Source organism: Eptatretus burgeri, chromosome 14 (assembly GCF_056783735.1).
Source record: "Eptatretus burgeri isolate ZD-2024b chromosome 14, Ebu_testis_v1, whole genome shotgun sequence".
Classification (NCBI taxonomy): Eukaryota; Metazoa; Chordata; class Myxini; order Myxiniformes; family Myxinidae; genus Eptatretus; species Eptatretus burgeri.
The window spans coordinates 39,888,988-39,907,084 of record NC_140974.1 but is presented as its reverse complement, the minus strand read 5'-3'; the positions used below and the strand labels follow the sequence as shown (position 1 = coordinate 39,907,084).

The window sequence follows — 18,097 nt, the reverse complement described above, 5'->3', positions numbered from 1 at the left end:
AAGATGGTGTGTCAACAGCGGTAAACTTTAGATACAATTTTTTTTTTTTTTTTTTTGCTTTCTACATCCTTTAATACTTATTTTATTTCAATTCAATTATATGCTTGAACACTGAAGAACACAAATCACCGTTTTTGCCACTTCAAATAACCTCCAGTTTAAGAGTACATGACTAAATATTATGCCATTTTATGGCATCTGGACCAATCAAATTTTCCGCTCGCACTCTCAGTGTTGGAATATTTGATATTCAGAAAACATTGTGTCTCGTAGAAATTCTAGATTGTGTTTGGCAACGTTGAGCAAGAGTTTGAAAGACCCTTCCGATATTATTTTTCTTAAGACATTCTATGAACGTTCTTTGGGTAAGGGGTTCTATGAACTCTGTAGTTGAGATGTTTTTGATGTTTGTGTGCTTTAAAAAAAATTTCAAAAACGAAGTTTTTTTTTTTTAATTTTTATAATGCCTCCGCAGCCAAAGGCTGGAAGCATGATGTTTTTGGGTTGTCAATCCACCCGTCTGTTGTAGGTTGTTTTGTTTTTAGGATAGTCAGCAAAACCCAACAAGCCGCAAGGCCAACCAGGTGCTGGGCCACATCTCAAACGTGTGCCAATCAGCACAACTTCAGCCGTCTCCTCCCCCACCCCCTTCCCCATCAAAGCTGCCGCCCCTGGCTTGGTTCTCGCTCCCATCAAAGTCATCGCATTCGGTGTGGTCCTGGACCCCATGAAACTTGGCAAAAAGGGAGTCGCCAAAGTTCGGCTTTTCGTTCTCAGCAAGATGTGGTCGGCAGAACCCAACAAGTCGCAAGGCCAGGCCGCATCCCAAATGATCCGCGCGATTCTGGGCGCCATGTGCCATCTACCTCACCAAAAGCTGCCGTGAATGGCTCACTTCTCACTCCCATCGAAGTCGTCATATTTGGCTTGGTCCTCGATCCCTCAAACCTTGTTATTTCTCATCCTCGATGGTCGGGACTTTACAAGAGGGAATTGGTAAAGATCGGGCCTTCCCTCCCAGCAGCACAGGGTCAACAAGTCCCACCAAGCTGCAGGACCAGGCTGCATCACAAACGCATGACAGACGGCGTGATACTGGGTGCTTCGTGCGCATCTCTTCCCATCGAAGCTACAATTTTTGGCTCGGTCTTCACTGCCCTCGAAACTGATGTGTTTGATGTGGCCTTCAATACTTTCAGTCCCAGACGAGAGGGAGGCGCCAAATTATGCCGATTTACCACTCTGCCATCTTTGCGTGTTTTTTTTTTCACACAATGTCAGGTAGTTCTTGTATGTTTATGTAATAAAATGTGTTGTAATTCATGAAAAAGTCCAACAAGATGATTAACATCAATTGGTAATGATATAACTTGTGGGTAAGGAGTTAGAAAGTTGGATTGCATTGCCAGATTGACTGACTGTTTAGATGCAGCTTAGGTAACAGATGTACTGATGCGGACCCATGGCTGAGGTTGCATGGACCCATGTTTGGAGACATTCTGGGAAGAAAATGTCAAAACCACTGAACAACAAAGCCAAGCTTATGATTTAGACAGTTGGAAAATCGATCAATCGCTTACAATTTGCTAAAGTTTTTACTTTACGTGTACAAGTATGTTAAGTTTTTAAATTACAATAAAGTTGAGTGTATTGGTTATTGGGTGCTGCAGAATTCATATTGTTTGATGCAAATTAGGAATAGCTCAACTTGCTGTTCAATAACTGATTGCAATTGCTGTGAGAAACAGCTTTAGAAAAAACGAGTGCTTGTGTTTGTGCCAAGCTCTACTTTTTTTTGTTGTTGTTTTTTTGTACTCTGAGTAAGGAGCTGATGTTTTAATTTGGTGAGATTGGTAACAAAACCACTGTATTTGCAGGAGACGCAGCAGGTGCCAACAGAGGACGTTCAGCTTGTCGTGTCTCTGCCAAATGGACAACTTGTTGAGCTCGACGTCCGTAGCACAGATCGGACAGAGCAAATACTTCAGGTATTAAAAGCATATACCTGGGAATTATCGTTGGATTCTAAAACGAGAATTTAAACGTACTGACTGCAAAGCAAATTGTTCATTTAATTTTAAGTCTGTATGTTTGCAAGTTGAGCCTTTTCACTTAAATCCTCCGTTGTGATGATATAGGTTTTATCCAGTCGCTCTTTTGTTTGAGGAAATGTACTTTTCACAACCGATGAACTCCCTGTTGTGAATTTGTGTTTTGTGTTCTTTATACAGATGTGCAAGTGGAGTATCCATTGGCTTGTACTTTCCACCTTTTTTCCATTTACATTAGTGTTGATCAAGAATGATCTGAAGTTTACTTGATCAATCCCACAATGTTTCTCAATCGCAATGTATATGTATATATATATAATGTCTGCGCAAGATGTGATTGGCAGGTTGACATGCAAAGTCGAGGGTTTATAATGTGATAATTTAAAATAATGCTCATGCAGCATGTCTTGCTCTACATTTGCAGCCGGTGGAGTTGAAATGAGATGCATTTAATGTTTGTCATTGTTGTTTTATGTTGATAGTAGTAGAGCAAGTAATGATTGCAAAGTTTTTGAGGTTGTGGTCTGTTTTCTGTTTGCTTGAAAATTAATTGTGAGTTCCCCCCCCCCCCACCCCTCCCACTTGCGCAACATCGGCAAAATGTGTAATTTGACATGAAGGTAGTGGACAAAAAAAAAATGGAAACACTTGGGTAAATGAGGGACACCAAGTATATTGAAAGCAACCGCTTTCTCACAGGTTTGGCGCATGTGTTAATTAAGCAAATAACATCCCAACATGCTTAGGATCATGTAGAACAAATATAAAGACACATAAATGTCATAGCCCCCATTTTAGCATTTTTTCTGTGTGGAGTTAAAGGGCGAGCCCATATTTGTGTGCAACTAAAATGGCCACCAGTCCAGTCGGCCATCTTTAATCAGATCACAAAATTAAGTGAGGGGCATGTGTATGCCGTCATGTACTATGCTTGTGCAAAGTTTGAACAAAATCGTACCATGCATGTCTTCGAAATGGTTGGGGACACGTCTAAGTAACAAAATGGCCACCAGTATGCAGGCAAGCAAGCAAATGCAGATCAATTGATTGTAACTTTTAACCTGGGGCGCGAGCAGCCAGTTTCATCCAAAACGGTCTGCCGAGAACTTCACAGAGCGGGATACCATAGTCGGGTTGCGGTGCACAAACCGCTCATCATATCTGGCCATGCACATTTGTGAGTCCAGTGGTGCAAAGAGCACAGGCCATGACTTCCGAGTAGTGGAGAAATGCGATGTGGTCAAATAAGTCATTCTTCACCATGTTCTCGACAAACGTACGAGTGCATGTGTGGCACCAACTGAAATAACTCCACAACCCTGAGTGCTTGGTTCCAACAGTGAAGGATTCTGGTGGTTCTGGCATGGTTTGGGTGCAGTCATTCCCTTTGAAGGTGAGGTCAATGCCAATCACTACTTAATGGTACTGAATGATCATCTTCACCTGGGTTACCATATTTAAACTTTCAATCGTATCGGCAGTCTCATTCGGTGTGTTCCGGACCTTGATGAATTTTGACTTCAAAACGCCGTTATTCCAGTCAAAATACTTAATTGGTACTGCAAATATAATAATTGGTACCCCCCCCCCCCCAATCAACAGAGCAAGTGTAGTTGGCCCAACGGTTTGATAAGCATGACACTGATGTTATCCATATGTGTCATAGCCTTCTCAGTCACCAGATCTGAAGCCAAACATTTCTGGGGTTTTCTGGAACGACACCAGAAAAAGCATTTTCCACCTCCATCAAACAGGTGTGAGTTGATGGACTTTCTCGTGGAAGAATGGTGCCGCATCCCTCCTACAAAATTCCAGATACTGGTGGACTCTATGACATGGCGCATTCAGGCCATCCTGGCTGCGCGTGGTGATCCAACACTCCACTAAGTGATGTTACATTGGTATTTCCATTTGTTTTTTTGTCCACTACCTGCAGTTTTAAAGTCCAAACCTTTTCCTGATCTTGTTTATGTTGACCCGTTGGGATTATTAATGATGAGAGAAAGTTAATTGAAACATTTTACCAAAGTCAGCAATTTTTAAAAAAAAGTATTAATTAATGTTTGATTACCTGTTTGATTTTGTAAATATTTTTCCAGTGTCAATCCCAAATCCAAATGTGAAATCTATTTATTACATATGCAAAAATGGTGGCATTCTTGTTTTTTTTTGTTGTTTGTCTTTTTTACCTCTGCTCCCCCATCCACCCCTCCACTTTTCTTCCTTAAGGAAAAGCCTCAAAAAATCCCAGACCTTCTCTCAACTCATTTCCTTTAAGATTCAATGCCATTCTCTCATTACTTTTAAAAATATTCATTTATTTATGTTCTGTATTTATACAAAAGTAATAGGGGTAGTGGAGAAATGACGTAAACAGTTTCAGGCAGATTTGACCCACTGACGTTGCCTGATGCTGTTCTAATCCTGTTGGCTCTAGGGGGGAAAAATTTTTAAAGCTTTTTTTCGAATTTTTCTCTTTTCCTACGATTAATTTGCAATTCGTCATTTGCTTTGACACAAACTCAAATTTTTGTTCCAGACTCTAGGCATCAAAAAGCTACAAATATCAAACGAACAGTTTCAAATGGAGCACCTTGCTGCCATGAGAGCATTTAACTTGCATCAGATGTAACAATGAATGTGAATTGTTGCTCCCAGATTGCTGGCTTGATGATAGAAAACACCATTTGCATTTTTGCCACCTCCATCCCTTCCTTGTTTAGAATCCCATTTTAGGATGGTCAACTTGCTTGTAGTGTTGATGAAGGATCATGGAATAGTGATTTCAGAAAGGCTAAAAATATAAGGCAAATGGTGACGGCAGGGCAACAAATGGATACAAAAAGGCAAGGGAATTAGCTAAAAACAAAAGAGGAGAAGGGAGGGGAGTACATGCATTTACCTGCAAGTAAGAGGATTGAGTGAGGTTGGGTTAATGGGAGTGGAAAATATTGCAGGTAGGGGTGGGGTGGGTGACAGAAGATGGTGGTGCACTGCTTGCTTTTGAAGCCTTGGAGGAAAGAGTGCAATTGAACCATCTCCAGAAGGAATTTCCACAAACGGCATAAAAGAGGACCAAAAGAGTGTAGGTGAGTTGAACCAGGAGGGGGTTGATTGAAGAACACCTGCGTCCTCGAGGAGCTGTAGATGATCTAATGTATGAGACTGCAGAAAGAGCTAGACCAGAGAAAGGCGGTTAAAAATAATAATGTCGAGCTTTATATGCCACAAGATTTAGGAAAGATTATGATGCTGGGACCCTGACACATGGGGAAGAGCAGTCCACTATTGAGCTATGGACGAATGCCTTACAGGCTTTGAGTAGTTTTGGCTTCTCACGGAATGACTTGGAACAATCGAGGATGCTTAGACTTTAGCTGACTTTGGATGTGTGGTCAGCCCAGACTTTGGATGTGTGGTTGTTTTGGATATGGTCGGCTCAGAAGTGGTCATTCCGCAGCCTTGCTCTTTTACAATAGCTGGCCTATACCTTGGAAATATGTACAAGTTGAGTTGATGGACTTTCTCGTGATAGAGTGGTGATGATGGGTTAATTTGTAGATATTTCTCTACTGATATACCTGGTGTTAGTTTAATGGTTAGGGTAGCGGGTTTTAGATCCTAGGATCCTGAGTTCAAATCCCGCTCAGATGTTGAATTAATAGCAGGTGGGGTTAACTCGGCTTGTCATCCTTCCGAGGTTGACAAAATGAGTGCCAGCATGCTAGTATACTGTGTCGGAGTGGTGACCCATCCAGCATTGTGCCCAATAGCCAAGGAGACTGCTTAAGCAGCACCAATGCTTTGCACAGAGTATGGTCCCAATCTCCTCCTCCTCCTCTGTACTGATAGTGTGACTGACATCTGCTATTATTGAAAGACACATTCCATCTATCAGACGAGCATCAAATCGATTCCAGATTGGAAGACATTGGCGCAATTGCTGTTTGCCTGTCAATGGGATGCAGAATTTTATGACGTAACATGGATTCCTCTGAAAAAACAGGAAGAGAGGGTTTTCCAGAGAATCACAAAGGTTGTTTATGTCAATGAGTAACAAGTCTGGGTCCAAGACACTTCCTTGAGGCATTCCATGTTGCATTAGAAGATAGGGTACCATTGATAGCAACATGTTGACTGCATGAGTGGAACAAGTCAGAAAGCCTGGCATGAAGGCAGCCTCTTGTGCCACAAGGTGGCATCGAGCTTGGCAATGAGAGCAGGATGTCTGACTGTATTAAATGCCCGAATTGTGTCCTGGTAGATTGTGCTGCCCACATGTTTGAGGTTTATGAACTCTGACTATTGCTGTGAGAGGAGCAGCAGCATATCCAGAGTTGAGTGACTCGGATGGAATCCAAACTTTTCCCACACCTACCCTCTTTTGTCTTTCCTATCCTTCTCCCTTCTCTTTCTTTTCTCGATCTTTATTATTCCATTTTGGCCCCTTATACTTCAGTGTATATATGGTATTCGCAATATATGGAGATGGTCCCAAAGTAAAGAAAGAGTCCAGTTCTGGCACACTATAAGGTAGTGCATGTACAGGCTGGTCCTCTGGTAGTCAGTTCAATTATGTAGCACTTCTTGCAGACGTTCTTTCATTCCGCTCCAGGCTGTTCTTGAGAGACTCAAGTTGTCCGAAGAGCTTCCGTTCTACTTTGCGTTATTCCTCACCCAGCAACATGACGGACACATCTCATGTATGTATGTATTTTGCTTTCTTTTTCCCTCGACGAAGCCATATTATGGCACATTATTTCTGAATTTGCATGCTGTTCTCGTAAACTCAAATTCTTTATCATAAATTATTATCGTGACATCGTTTTATACAAGACTGGCGCATCTTTTTTTTTTTTTAATCCGCCCCCTTCACCCTTTTCTGAGAAAGTAGATACATGAACACGATTTTGTACGTTTTGCCAAGGTTGTTGATCGCAGTCCCCCATGTCTGCAGTTTTTGTGAATTGTTTTGTTTTTGACGTTATGTTTATAATTAGCCTTGTAGACTGGTTTGATTTCCAGCAAATCGGATTTCATGAGGCATTTTTGAGGAAAAGCAAACAAATAGGTGTATCTGGAGCGGATTTTTGTGCTGAGTATGAATATGTTGTTTGTGTTTCCCAAATTTGCCTAATAAGGTCACTAATTAAGGTCAAAGGTCAATTGGTGCAAAACTCATTTTTTTACAAAATATGTCTTATTTTACATCCCAAATACAGATATGCAAACTATTTGTCAATATCTTTTATATTAAATCGTACAAATGTTGTCAAAGTTTAGAAATTACCAGAAAACGTGAAGGAGATATTCGCTTTATTTATGAATATATCCTAAACGGCTGGACTTTTCATTTTTTTACGGTAGGATGGATTGCTACTTATTTTGGACAGCAAAATAAACTAGTGACCACACTACCCTGGCTTCCATCATTGCATTGGGTCTGTGGTACATGAATATAATGTTTGTTTTGTAGATTTCGGCTAATTAGAAGTGTTCATTTTAGTGCAAAATACGGATTTTCATCTAAATAACTTGCAAAATGCACCAGTACCACAGTTCTCTGACATCCATATTGCTTAGGGTCTGGGTTACAGGAAGATGATGTTTGTGTTAAAGATTTGGGTTAATTAGCATGCTAAATAATGATGCTAATTAGTGCCGCCAATGGTTCGTTAGTGCAAAATACTAAGTTTCATGAAATTAACTTGAAATATGATATCATGAAATATTGAAATCATGAAAGGTGGATTTCACAACCATTGTTTCCCCACCATGAAACTGCAACAACATTGTTGAAACAACTTAAGGACTAACCTTTAAAGTTGAACATTTGGATGGCTCAATACTAGTTAACGTATTTGTACTGTCTAGAGCCGGGGGCCCTCTCTGCCATGCAGCAAGTTGGGTTGCATGAAACGTGTTCTTGCCATCTCGGGTGGAATCATTTATGTCAAGATTATCCCCAGAAAAGTGAACAAACCTACCAACAACCAAATTCTGGGGCACAACAGCACCAGTTTGTGTATCAAATCGTTTCAATGTGGCCTCTGCCATCGCTGTGTCATACTGAAGAACCTTGCTATAACTTACAATGTGGCCTGCATTCTGGAACAGGTTGACAAGTTTCTTTGATCGCGTAGCCTGATGCAAAGTTAGACCTAAGCCCACGTGTTTGGGCGGGGCTTTTTTGTCCCCACATACAGCGTACACCATGTCTTGCCCAATGCTACAGACCCTTGCCTTCTTGATAGAGTCAATTTCATTTGTGTCAACTTCATCAAACTCTTGATCAACATGTTTCTGGCCACCAAGTAAGACATTAACAAACATGTACAGATGATGGAATACTATCCATTTCAGCTGTTTCATTCATGTCTACCCCTTCGAAACCTCGGTGCGACATTATGTCGCTTCTAAGTTGTAGGGCGACGTGAACTATGGATAGATAATTTCCATCATCAGGTTTGAAAATAGGTATGTTCTCAAGACCAGTCTGACTAGAATCTTATGTTTCTAACACGTTTGACAGAGGCGCATGACGGAATCTTACTGGGACGAGAGGAATTTGTCTTTCGGATGGTGCCACATTTCGCAAAACCACAAATTCGTAAATGTCAGTGACGAACTTCAGCAAAGCGTCTTTGAAGGATGCAGTCCGACAAGGCCCGGTCACACCTTGACGTTTTAGCCAGCGATGGCAACGTATTAAAATGTATGTAAAACGCTGGCTTACGTTGAACTTTTGATGGGTTTTTTTTAAAGATTCGGACGTATTCATAGCGACTTGGTCTTATGTATAACGCATTGGTAACGGACACAGAACGTTTCGTTGTGTTATAGATAACTTATACCAACGAATGCTGAACCTGTTGTCGGCCTACACAACCGATGCCCAACGATAGTCTAACTTAGGCATAGCGCGTTGCACGCATCGCCGACGATGTCGTGACGTAGCCTATTAAAAGGCTGACGCACAACGATTCGAATCATAACTGCCGTAGAAATGGAAGTGTCAACATCGCGGTCACACCTTGGCGATCTTGCCAGCGTATGCCGACCTAAGAAAAATGTGTCTAAAACGTTGGGGCACGTCAAATACGGTATGAGTAAGTTTGGTATACGTGAGTAGAACGCTAAAGTACGCTATCATACATCGTAGTAAGTAGAGTACGTCAAGAAATTTTAAACATGTTCAAAATTTTACGACGTACTCGGCGTATGACACACGTTCCCCATGCGATGGGGATAAGTTGTACACACGATATGTGGACGCTTACACACGTCCACAAAGGCTACTTGTAAGCTACTCATAGGTCGAAACACGTCGCGGTAATGTCTTTTTTACGCGAAACTTATTTCTAACTTATGTTTGACGTGCTTTGAACCAATTCTTTGCATAGTCCCAACACACATCGCCGTATGTAGACGTATTCCAATGACGTCTTCCGGTCGACAAAAAAATAAATTAACGTGTTTCTAGCTTACAACTGCCATATAAAGACGTGTTCCCAGCGATTTTGGGAATTGGTATATAAAAATGCTGCTCATAAAAGGGGAACCCAACAGTGTTTTTGAGTCCTTTTTGAGTCGATGTCCATGTCAGCAGTATCAGTATTAGTATTAGTAGTAGTTTGTTCATGTTGGCAGTAGTAGGTGAGTGTGAGGGGAGGGTGTGGGTTATGATGGATCGTCCTTGCGTATGCGTGTCCACGGATAGGAGACATCTTTTCACCATTGTTCGAAGTTCTTCGCGGCTAATTTTTTATGGGGCTTTTTCAACAATGAGCTATAGCTTGTTTTTACGATTTAGGTCTATTCATAACGGGTTGGACAAATGCACAATGAACTAATAATGTGCATAGAGCGCTTTGATTACTTATAGATACGAAAAACCAACGAATAATTATCGTGAAGCCGGCGTTCACAAACTATGCCCAACGATAGCCTAACTTATCCATATCGTGCGGCAGTTTATCTTTGCCGGTGACGTAGGGTTTGCTATTCATAGGCTGCCACTCAACGATTTAAATGGCTGCATCTCCACTATTGAAAGTAGACGCTTGCGCTCAACAATTGGATTTTTTTTTTACACTCAACGACTTTTAAACGGTACCACTCAGCTATTTTCATTGTTTACAATGAACGATTTAAATTGCTGTCACTCGCCTTTGTTTTTTGACGCTGGCGCTCGGAAATTTTAATCGTTTCTATTGAACGTGCTAAATCGCTCAAACCCCACTATTGAAAGTAGACGCTTGCGCTCAACAATTCAATTTTTTTTACACTCAACGACTTTTAAACGGTATCACTCAGCTATTCTCATTGTTTACAATGAACGATTTAAATTGCTGTCACTCGCCTTTGTTTTTTGACGCTGGGGTTTGGAAATTTGAAGCGTTTCTTCTGAACGTATTAAAATGCTCAAACTCGACTATTTTAAATAGACGCTGCCGATGGACAATTGGAATCATAGCCAAGCTAGACATCGAAGTGTGAACATCCTCGTCATGCCGAAGAAAAGTTTGAAGAATGCTGCAAATAAGTGTCCTGGCCATGGCCGTGGACGCTGACGCAAGGACGATCCATTATACCGACGTCTTTCAGCCTATGAGTAACTTAAAAGTAACGTCTGTCGATGTGTGGCAACGATCGCGTAACGTGCCAACAACACGTTAATCATAGGTTAGAAATAAGTTTCAGGTATGCTAAACATCTCAACTTATGATTAACTTACAAGTAGCATGTGTTGACGTCTGTCAACGATCGCAGACCGTGCATACAACTTGTGGCCAACGTAGCGGAACGTGTGAGTCATACGCCGGCATACGTCGTGAAATTTCAAGCATGAAAAAATTTGAGGACAACCAAAAAGTACAACGTTTAAAGCCAACGTACAACGACGTATGGCAGTGTTTGTCAGCGTGCTCTCAATGTTATCAAAACTTACCCATAACATATTCAACGTGTGCCAGCGTTTTAGAAAAAAAATTCAAAAATCGGCATACGTTGGCTAAAACGTCAAGGTGTGACCGGGCCTTAAGAAAGAATGATGGGATCATGATGTGCAACTCATTTGCAAGCTCTTTGTACCTTTCTCGTACCGAGGAAAGCTCAAGTACATGGCCCTTCTCAGCAGACTGTCGAAGTTCTTGAGAAAGCAACACCATGGCCAGGTCGGCAGATTTAGTGTCAACCTTTGCCTTTTGTACATTTCGTTGGAACTTCTTCAGACAGTTTGGATGATAACATCCTTCAGCAGCGATTGTCATTGACATCAGCAATACGAATGAACACCTTATGAATATATTTCGCATTTGTGCAAATGTTCTGACTGGTGTTGATAGTGCAGACCCTACAGGTTTTCTGCTTGTTGTCTGCTTGACAAAGTAAGCATAGTGTCCAGTCCATTCTTTTAGACTGACTGCGCAATGGACGGCGTTATGAAGGTCCTGCTTCATCACCAGACCTACTCTCAGCTTTACACTTCTCAGGGGACTGCTCACGTTCAAGTTTGGCATTTATGTTGTTTTTGTGAGTATACTTGGAATAGCACTGCCTGTGCCACTTCAGTTCTGGGACAGATTCGGCGGTGAAGAGAGCTGTTAGCCTATCAACGGTAGCCCGATATTCATCACACCTCAGCTTCTTCCGCTTTTCCGTTACTTCCTTGATGGATGCTATTCCCCGATATGCTGGAAAGTTGTCTCCTCAGCCTGTCCTGTCTGCTGACATATTATGCAGAGTTCAAAGCTGATCTCTGACGGACGCTTCAAGCTTAGAACTGGTTCCATAGTTCACCTGAGAAGAAAAATTGATGGAGATCATAGATGGGTTTGCATAGGGGAATGTGGGGTAGCATATTCCTCCCACAGAGTGTGTTAAATGATGCCATCTACATCCAGGAGATGTAACTACAGGCCACACCCAAACCACCCACTGATTGAACCTCCACCAAATCTGACAAGGTCAATAAATCCCTATGCATTGACCATGCACATGCACCATGCATAGGTGTGGACCAATACATGTAGTGTTATAAAATCATGTTGTCATGAATGTGTGTCGCATAGCCTACTTTCACTTTCAGTTTGAATGACTACTCTTTATACATGAATAAGTTACAGCAAACATACCTTGCAAGTCCGTGTTTGGGGTACATGTCAACGGGACACCTTGTGATATTCATACACAAGACGCACCTGTATTTCAGGAAAAGCATAATATTGTGTTGCTAAAGGCCCTGTCACACCTTGACGATTTAGCCAGCGTATGTCGACGTATGAAAAATTTGTCGGGAAAAAAAAAATTTGTTGACGTATGAAAATAAAACACTGGCACACGTCGAATACGTTATGGGTAAGTTTTGTATACGTTAAGAGCACGCTGGCATACGTCGTCGTACGCCGAGCTTGTCGACAAATTTTTCGACGTAAGACTCGCACGTTCCGCATACGCTGGCCATAAGTTGTAGGCACGTTACACAATCGTTGACACACGTCGACACACGTTACTTGCAAGTTACTCGTAAGTCGAAACACGCCAAGTTGTTTTTTTTATTTTTTTTTATTTTTTTTTTCTTCTTCTTCGGCATGACTGTGATGTTGACACTTCGATTTCTAGTGCGATTATAATATAATTAATAGGCTGCCGCTCAATGATTTAAATCATAACCGCACTAGAAATCGAAGTGTCAACATTACCGTCATACCGAAAAAAACAAACAAAAAAAAAACAACACATGGAGTCTGGAACACTGACGGGTTCCTCCTGTGAAGCCCATTTTTATATACCAATTCCCCTAAACGCTGCCAATACGCCATTATACGGAAGCTGTAAGTTAGAAACACGTTCAGTAAGTTCTGTGGTCGTCCAGAAGACGTCAATCAAATACGTCTACATATGTCAATGTGCGTTGGAGATACGTTACACATAGGTTCAAAGCACGTTACACATAGGTTAGAAATAAGTTTCGGGTACGCTAAACATTACATCGACGTGTTTCGACTTATAAGTAACTTACAAGTAATGTGTGTCAACGATCGCGTAACGTGCCTACAACTTATGGCCAACGAATGCCAGCGTATGCGGAACGTGAGTCATACGCTGGCATACGTCGAAAAATTTTCAACATGTTGAAAATTTGGCGACATACTCGGCGTACTACGACGTATGCCAGCGTACTATGACGTATGCCAGCGTGCTCTTAACGTATACAAAACTTACCCATAACGTATTCGACGTGTGCCAGCATTTTAGACAAATTTTTCATACGTTGACATACGCTAGCTGAAACGGCAAAGTGTGACAGCGGCTTGAATCATCGAGCGGCAGCCTTTTAATAGGCTACGCCACGTGATCGTCGGCGATACGCTGCCGCGCTATGCATACGTTAGACTATCGTTGGGCATATGTTGTGAACGCCGACAACACGCTAAGCATTCGTTGGTATAAGTTATCAATAACTTATCGAAACGTTCTGTGTACATTACTAATACGTTATGCATACGTCCAACTCGTTATGAATACGCCAAAAAAATGAAAAAAAACATCAATAGTTCAGCGTACGCCAACGCTTTACATACATTTTGATACCTTGCCATACGCTGGCTAAAACGTCAAGGTGTGACAGGGCCTTAAGACAATGCACATGGCAGAATGGATTCCAAATTATAGTATATGATTGTATTCATAGTTGGCAGTGCCGTATTAAGGTCTTAAATTCTGAAAATCAAAAGTTGAACAGTTACAGAGATATTGGCAATAGAAACAATAATTCCTTTCACATTCTCCAATTAATTCAAATGTTTATTGATTGATATACATATCTGGTGTAAGCAGAAGCTATAAAAGCTTTGTATATTTGCACTAAGGAAGCCTGGTGTTGGCGCAGTGGTTAGGGCAGCGGCTTGGGATCCAAAAGGTCCTGAGTTCAAGCCCCGTTGGGCCACTGAATTAATACACCAGGGGGTTGACTCAGCCTGTCATCCTTCCGAGGTCGGCGAAATGAGTACCAGTATACTGGGCCGATGTATACCCCGGTTAAAATAGGTGTACCATCTCCCTGTGTCTTAAGAGGCGACCAGGGTTGCGTCAGGAAGGGCATCCGGCATAAAACATGTGCCAAATCACTATGCGGATCATACGGATGATCCGCTGTGGCGACCCCGAACGGGAGCAGCCGAAAGAAGAAGAAGAAGAAGATTTGCACTAAGGAAGGAAAATGGCACCAAACATGAATTTCATGAAAATCTGTGTTTTGCTCTAATTAAAGATTGATGCTAATTAGCATGCTAATTAGGTGAAATCCTGAAAACTAACATCATGTTCCTGTGCCCAGGAATGAATGCAATGAAAGGAAGCCAGAGAACTGTGGTCGCTGTGGCTTTCAGCTGGTGGAATCTATGTAGATATTCACAACAAGTTGTAGTCTTACCGTTAAGGAGACATTTGCAAAATAAGTTAATACTTCTTTCAGATTTTCCATTAATTTGTAAACTTTGACGAGCTGTATAGGATTCATTATAAAAGATATTGAAAAACTATTTTCATATCTGTGTTTAGCATGCTTGGCAGGTGAAAGAACATATTTTGTAAAAATTATGAATTTTGCACCTGTTGACCTTAATTAGTGACCTAATTAGGCAAATTTGGGAAACACAAACAACATGTTCATACTCAGCACAAAAATCTGTTGCAGACATACCTATTTGTTTACTTTTCCTCAAAAATGCCTCATGAAGCTTAAATAAGCACATTTTTACATTTCTTGCCCAGACTATTGCCCCTTCCCAATGGACTGTGAGAGGAGGGGGGGGGGGGTAGGATATGCCAACCTGAATTGGTCCGTGTACGTGCACACTTGAGTCCACGTGCAGATCTACTTTAATGTAGATCGTTCATTCTCAGATCTATCATTATCTATATACCTTGGCAAGGCATTTTCATTGTTAAATGCCCTGTGTTGTATAATTATTTGTCATAACTGTTTAAATTATCTGAATTGGTTTGCTGTCACAAAATTGCACAGGATTACTCATTTGGATAAAAAGATAACGATTCATCGAAAGAGATATTTCCTTGTGCTGTTGAATTGACAGCCTCACGACTAGCTAAAACACGATGGTGCACTGGTGTAATAATTTTTATCCCCACGCTTTTGGGGGGGGGGGGAATCCCCCCAAAAAACACACATACCCTATGAGGTGGGGTCAAAAGGTCAAATAACAAAAAATGCAATTACGGCAGATTTTAAAACATTTCTTTAATGAGATTTTGCATACACAATCGACATTGGGGGATGCATGATATATGCAACGTGTTTTTTGGTGGGGGATTTGACCCCCGGTTCATGCATGCCCCAGGGGGTGGGGATTCAGGGTCAAAATGTGGAGAAAAAAATTTAATTCAAACTTTGATATTAGGTCATTCCTGGTGGAAATTGATGCTTTCTTTCAACTTTTCTTTAGGTGGAAAAGGGGGGATTTGCAATGGCATGCCATCGGCTTTGGCTTGATATTATACAAAAACACGGCTGAAACATTAAATTAAATGAGACAAAAAACTGTCAGATTCCAGGATGTACTTGTTTGGAAAGCTGTACACGATTGCATTGCCAACAGTATTGACCTCCACGGCAAACCATCCATGTAGAAACTCTTCTTGTTTTGCAGTTATTCGGAAATTGCAAGAATTTGAATTGCCTTATATTTCGATCACGAGTCTGAAGAATTCTGATTTTAATATTGTTTTGAGAAAGAGGTACGTTTACTTCATTGGTTTACTCACCATTTCCAACTGTTTGTTTTGATCTGTTACCTTATGAATACAGTAAAACAATCCATAACATGCTTCTTTTATTTATTTTATTTTAAGCATTCCTCAGTGTGTATGTATGTATGTATGTATGTATATATATATATATATATATATATATATATATATATATATATATATATATATATATATATATATATATATATATATATATATATATATATATATATATATATATATATATATATATATATATATATATGAATTCATACTTAAAATGGCAGGCATGTTTTGCTGTAGCTTGCTTTCCATTAAGTGTTATGCTCCTGGGTCCTTTCCCATCCTTTGTACTCTCGCGTATGAGGCAGCACAATCGGAGGTGCAGTGAACGTGGTGCACATTCCTTCAGAGAAAATGTGATAATTTGTACAAACGATGCATTCTGAAACTACCAGTTAACTGCAACCTTTGCTCACCTGCCTAAATAGAGATTTTTTTTGAATGACTTGTTAAAATGTGATGTCTTAAACACAGTGCTCGACACTAACTTTTTGGAAGTACAAGGAAGTAGTGCTCGCATACGATCTGATGATTCCATTGAGCATGAACATAGGAAAGAAAGCATGGCTGCCGGATATAGTGCTGAGATACAAAAAAGAAAAGGAGGCATTGCGAATTGAGGTGCGAGTACCCAGTAATTTTAAACTAAACAACACGCAAATCAAGGAAAATTAACAAATACCAGGATCTTAAAAATTAGGTGAAATGGGCTTGGAAGCTGAAGAACGCTGAAATTGGAACAATGGGAATCATGAAGAAGAACCTCACATATGTCCTAAAAGCCATCCCTGGAAATATTACTACAAACAAACTACAGTTGGAAGTTGTCTGCGGCTTGGTGAAGATACTGAAGAGCCCTCGGAATAATACTTTGAGAACTAGAACGGCACTCGGTACAGCACGTACCTCTGCCAGGCTGAACAGTTTATTTTTTTCCACTGATGAGCTGGATCTGCATCCATACTTTAACCAAAATCTAATCAGCTTGTTCTTGTCACCTACTCAAATCATCCATCAATTTTTGTCATAATCCGTCCACAACTTTTTGAGATATCGCACTATATATCGTTTTTGGCTCTCTCTCAAGGGTGAAGAATCACTTTAAAAAATTTTTTAAAATAAATCCCACATCCAGATCTTCACCAAAATTTAATTAATTCGTCCTTGTCACACACTCAACCTGTCCACCAAACTTTGTCCGAATCCGTCCATAACTGCTGATATCCTGCTGAGACAGACAGACAGAACAGTTTATGGATCATCAAGGGCTGAATTATGTGGGGGTTGGGAGAGGGGGGGGGGGAATTGATGTCATCGGTCATGTAGTTTGACAGCCATATTGTTTTTATGTGGGCGGAGGTGTATCTGGCAACATCGTGATGTCAAAAAGTACCCTTCTAGTTCATCTTTGTTTTCATCTTCAATTTTGCTTTTATATATTTTCATTTCTGCAGTGGTAACCAAAGCAGTTAATTTATCAACAATAAGCATATATGATGCAAATTGTTTGCTTGTAGGTGGAGCTATCACCAGCACCATGGCCAAATTCCTGCCCTATCCTTGGTTGAATATCAGGCCTAGCCAGCTAGTTCGTGAAAGACTTGGGCCAAGCTTCCTCCTGTCAACCCCACAAGTCCGTGGGAATAATTGTGGCCGTTAGAAGAAGAATAAGAAAAAGAAGAAGATGGAAATTGTTGTTTGTTGAAAAAAAAAAAAAAAGTCGTTTTTGATTGTGAGCATTTCATTAAGTGTTCTTTTTACCTTGATCTCCAGCCACATTCTTGTGCATGAAGGAAGGATACTCCAGTGAAGAGCTGCTCACCAGGTTTTTGCAATCGTCTCTCTCTGCCTCCTCTCCCCTCCCCCATAGTTATTGGGACACGGCTTATGATGAAGATGTTATGGAAGACAGAGTTGGGTTGGACCTGCTCTACATACAGGTTAATTACCTTACATTTCGGTCAAGATGATGGTTGTGGCTTTTTGTGTCATTCCCTGATATTGTTTTTGGTCAGATAATTTTTGTCTAAGCCGATCAATAAACCTTGATCGGTGAAACTTAAAATAGATTGACTTGGCAAATGTCCTGCTTAAGGCCAGTTTAAGGCCACACTGTGGTTGAAACGTTGGGCGTCTGACCCAGTGTTCTCGACTGTAATTATCTTGCCAAAACGAAGTTTTTGCAAGATATGTTAGTCAGCTTGTATGTT

The 18,097-nt window shown here is 40.8% G+C and overlaps 1 protein-coding gene and 1 pseudogene across 3 annotated transcripts in view; one reads left to right on the top strand and one right to left on the bottom strand.

Annotated features, from left to right (window-relative positions):
* Window positions 1-18,097, top strand: part of SNX17 (sorting nexin 17) — a 49,110-nt gene that overhangs the window by 12,840 nt on the left and 18,173 nt on the right. For 2 of the 3 annotated variants that reach the window (XM_085854433.1, XM_085854432.1), the window contains exons 5-8: window positions 1,878-1,988; window positions 6,667-6,754; window positions 15,725-15,812; window positions 17,758-17,827. In XM_085854433.1, coding sequence (XP_085710559.1) covers window positions 1,878-1,988; window positions 6,667-6,754; window positions 15,725-15,812; window positions 17,758-17,827 — 357 coding nt within the window. Of the gene's footprint in view, window positions 1-1,877; window positions 1,989-6,666; window positions 6,759-15,724; window positions 15,813-17,757; window positions 17,828-18,097 lie in introns of all 3 variants that reach the window. The other variant, XM_085854434.1, reaches the window with a different exon arrangement.
* On the bottom strand, window positions 7,857-11,845 carry LOC147013010 (uncharacterized; annotated as a pseudogene).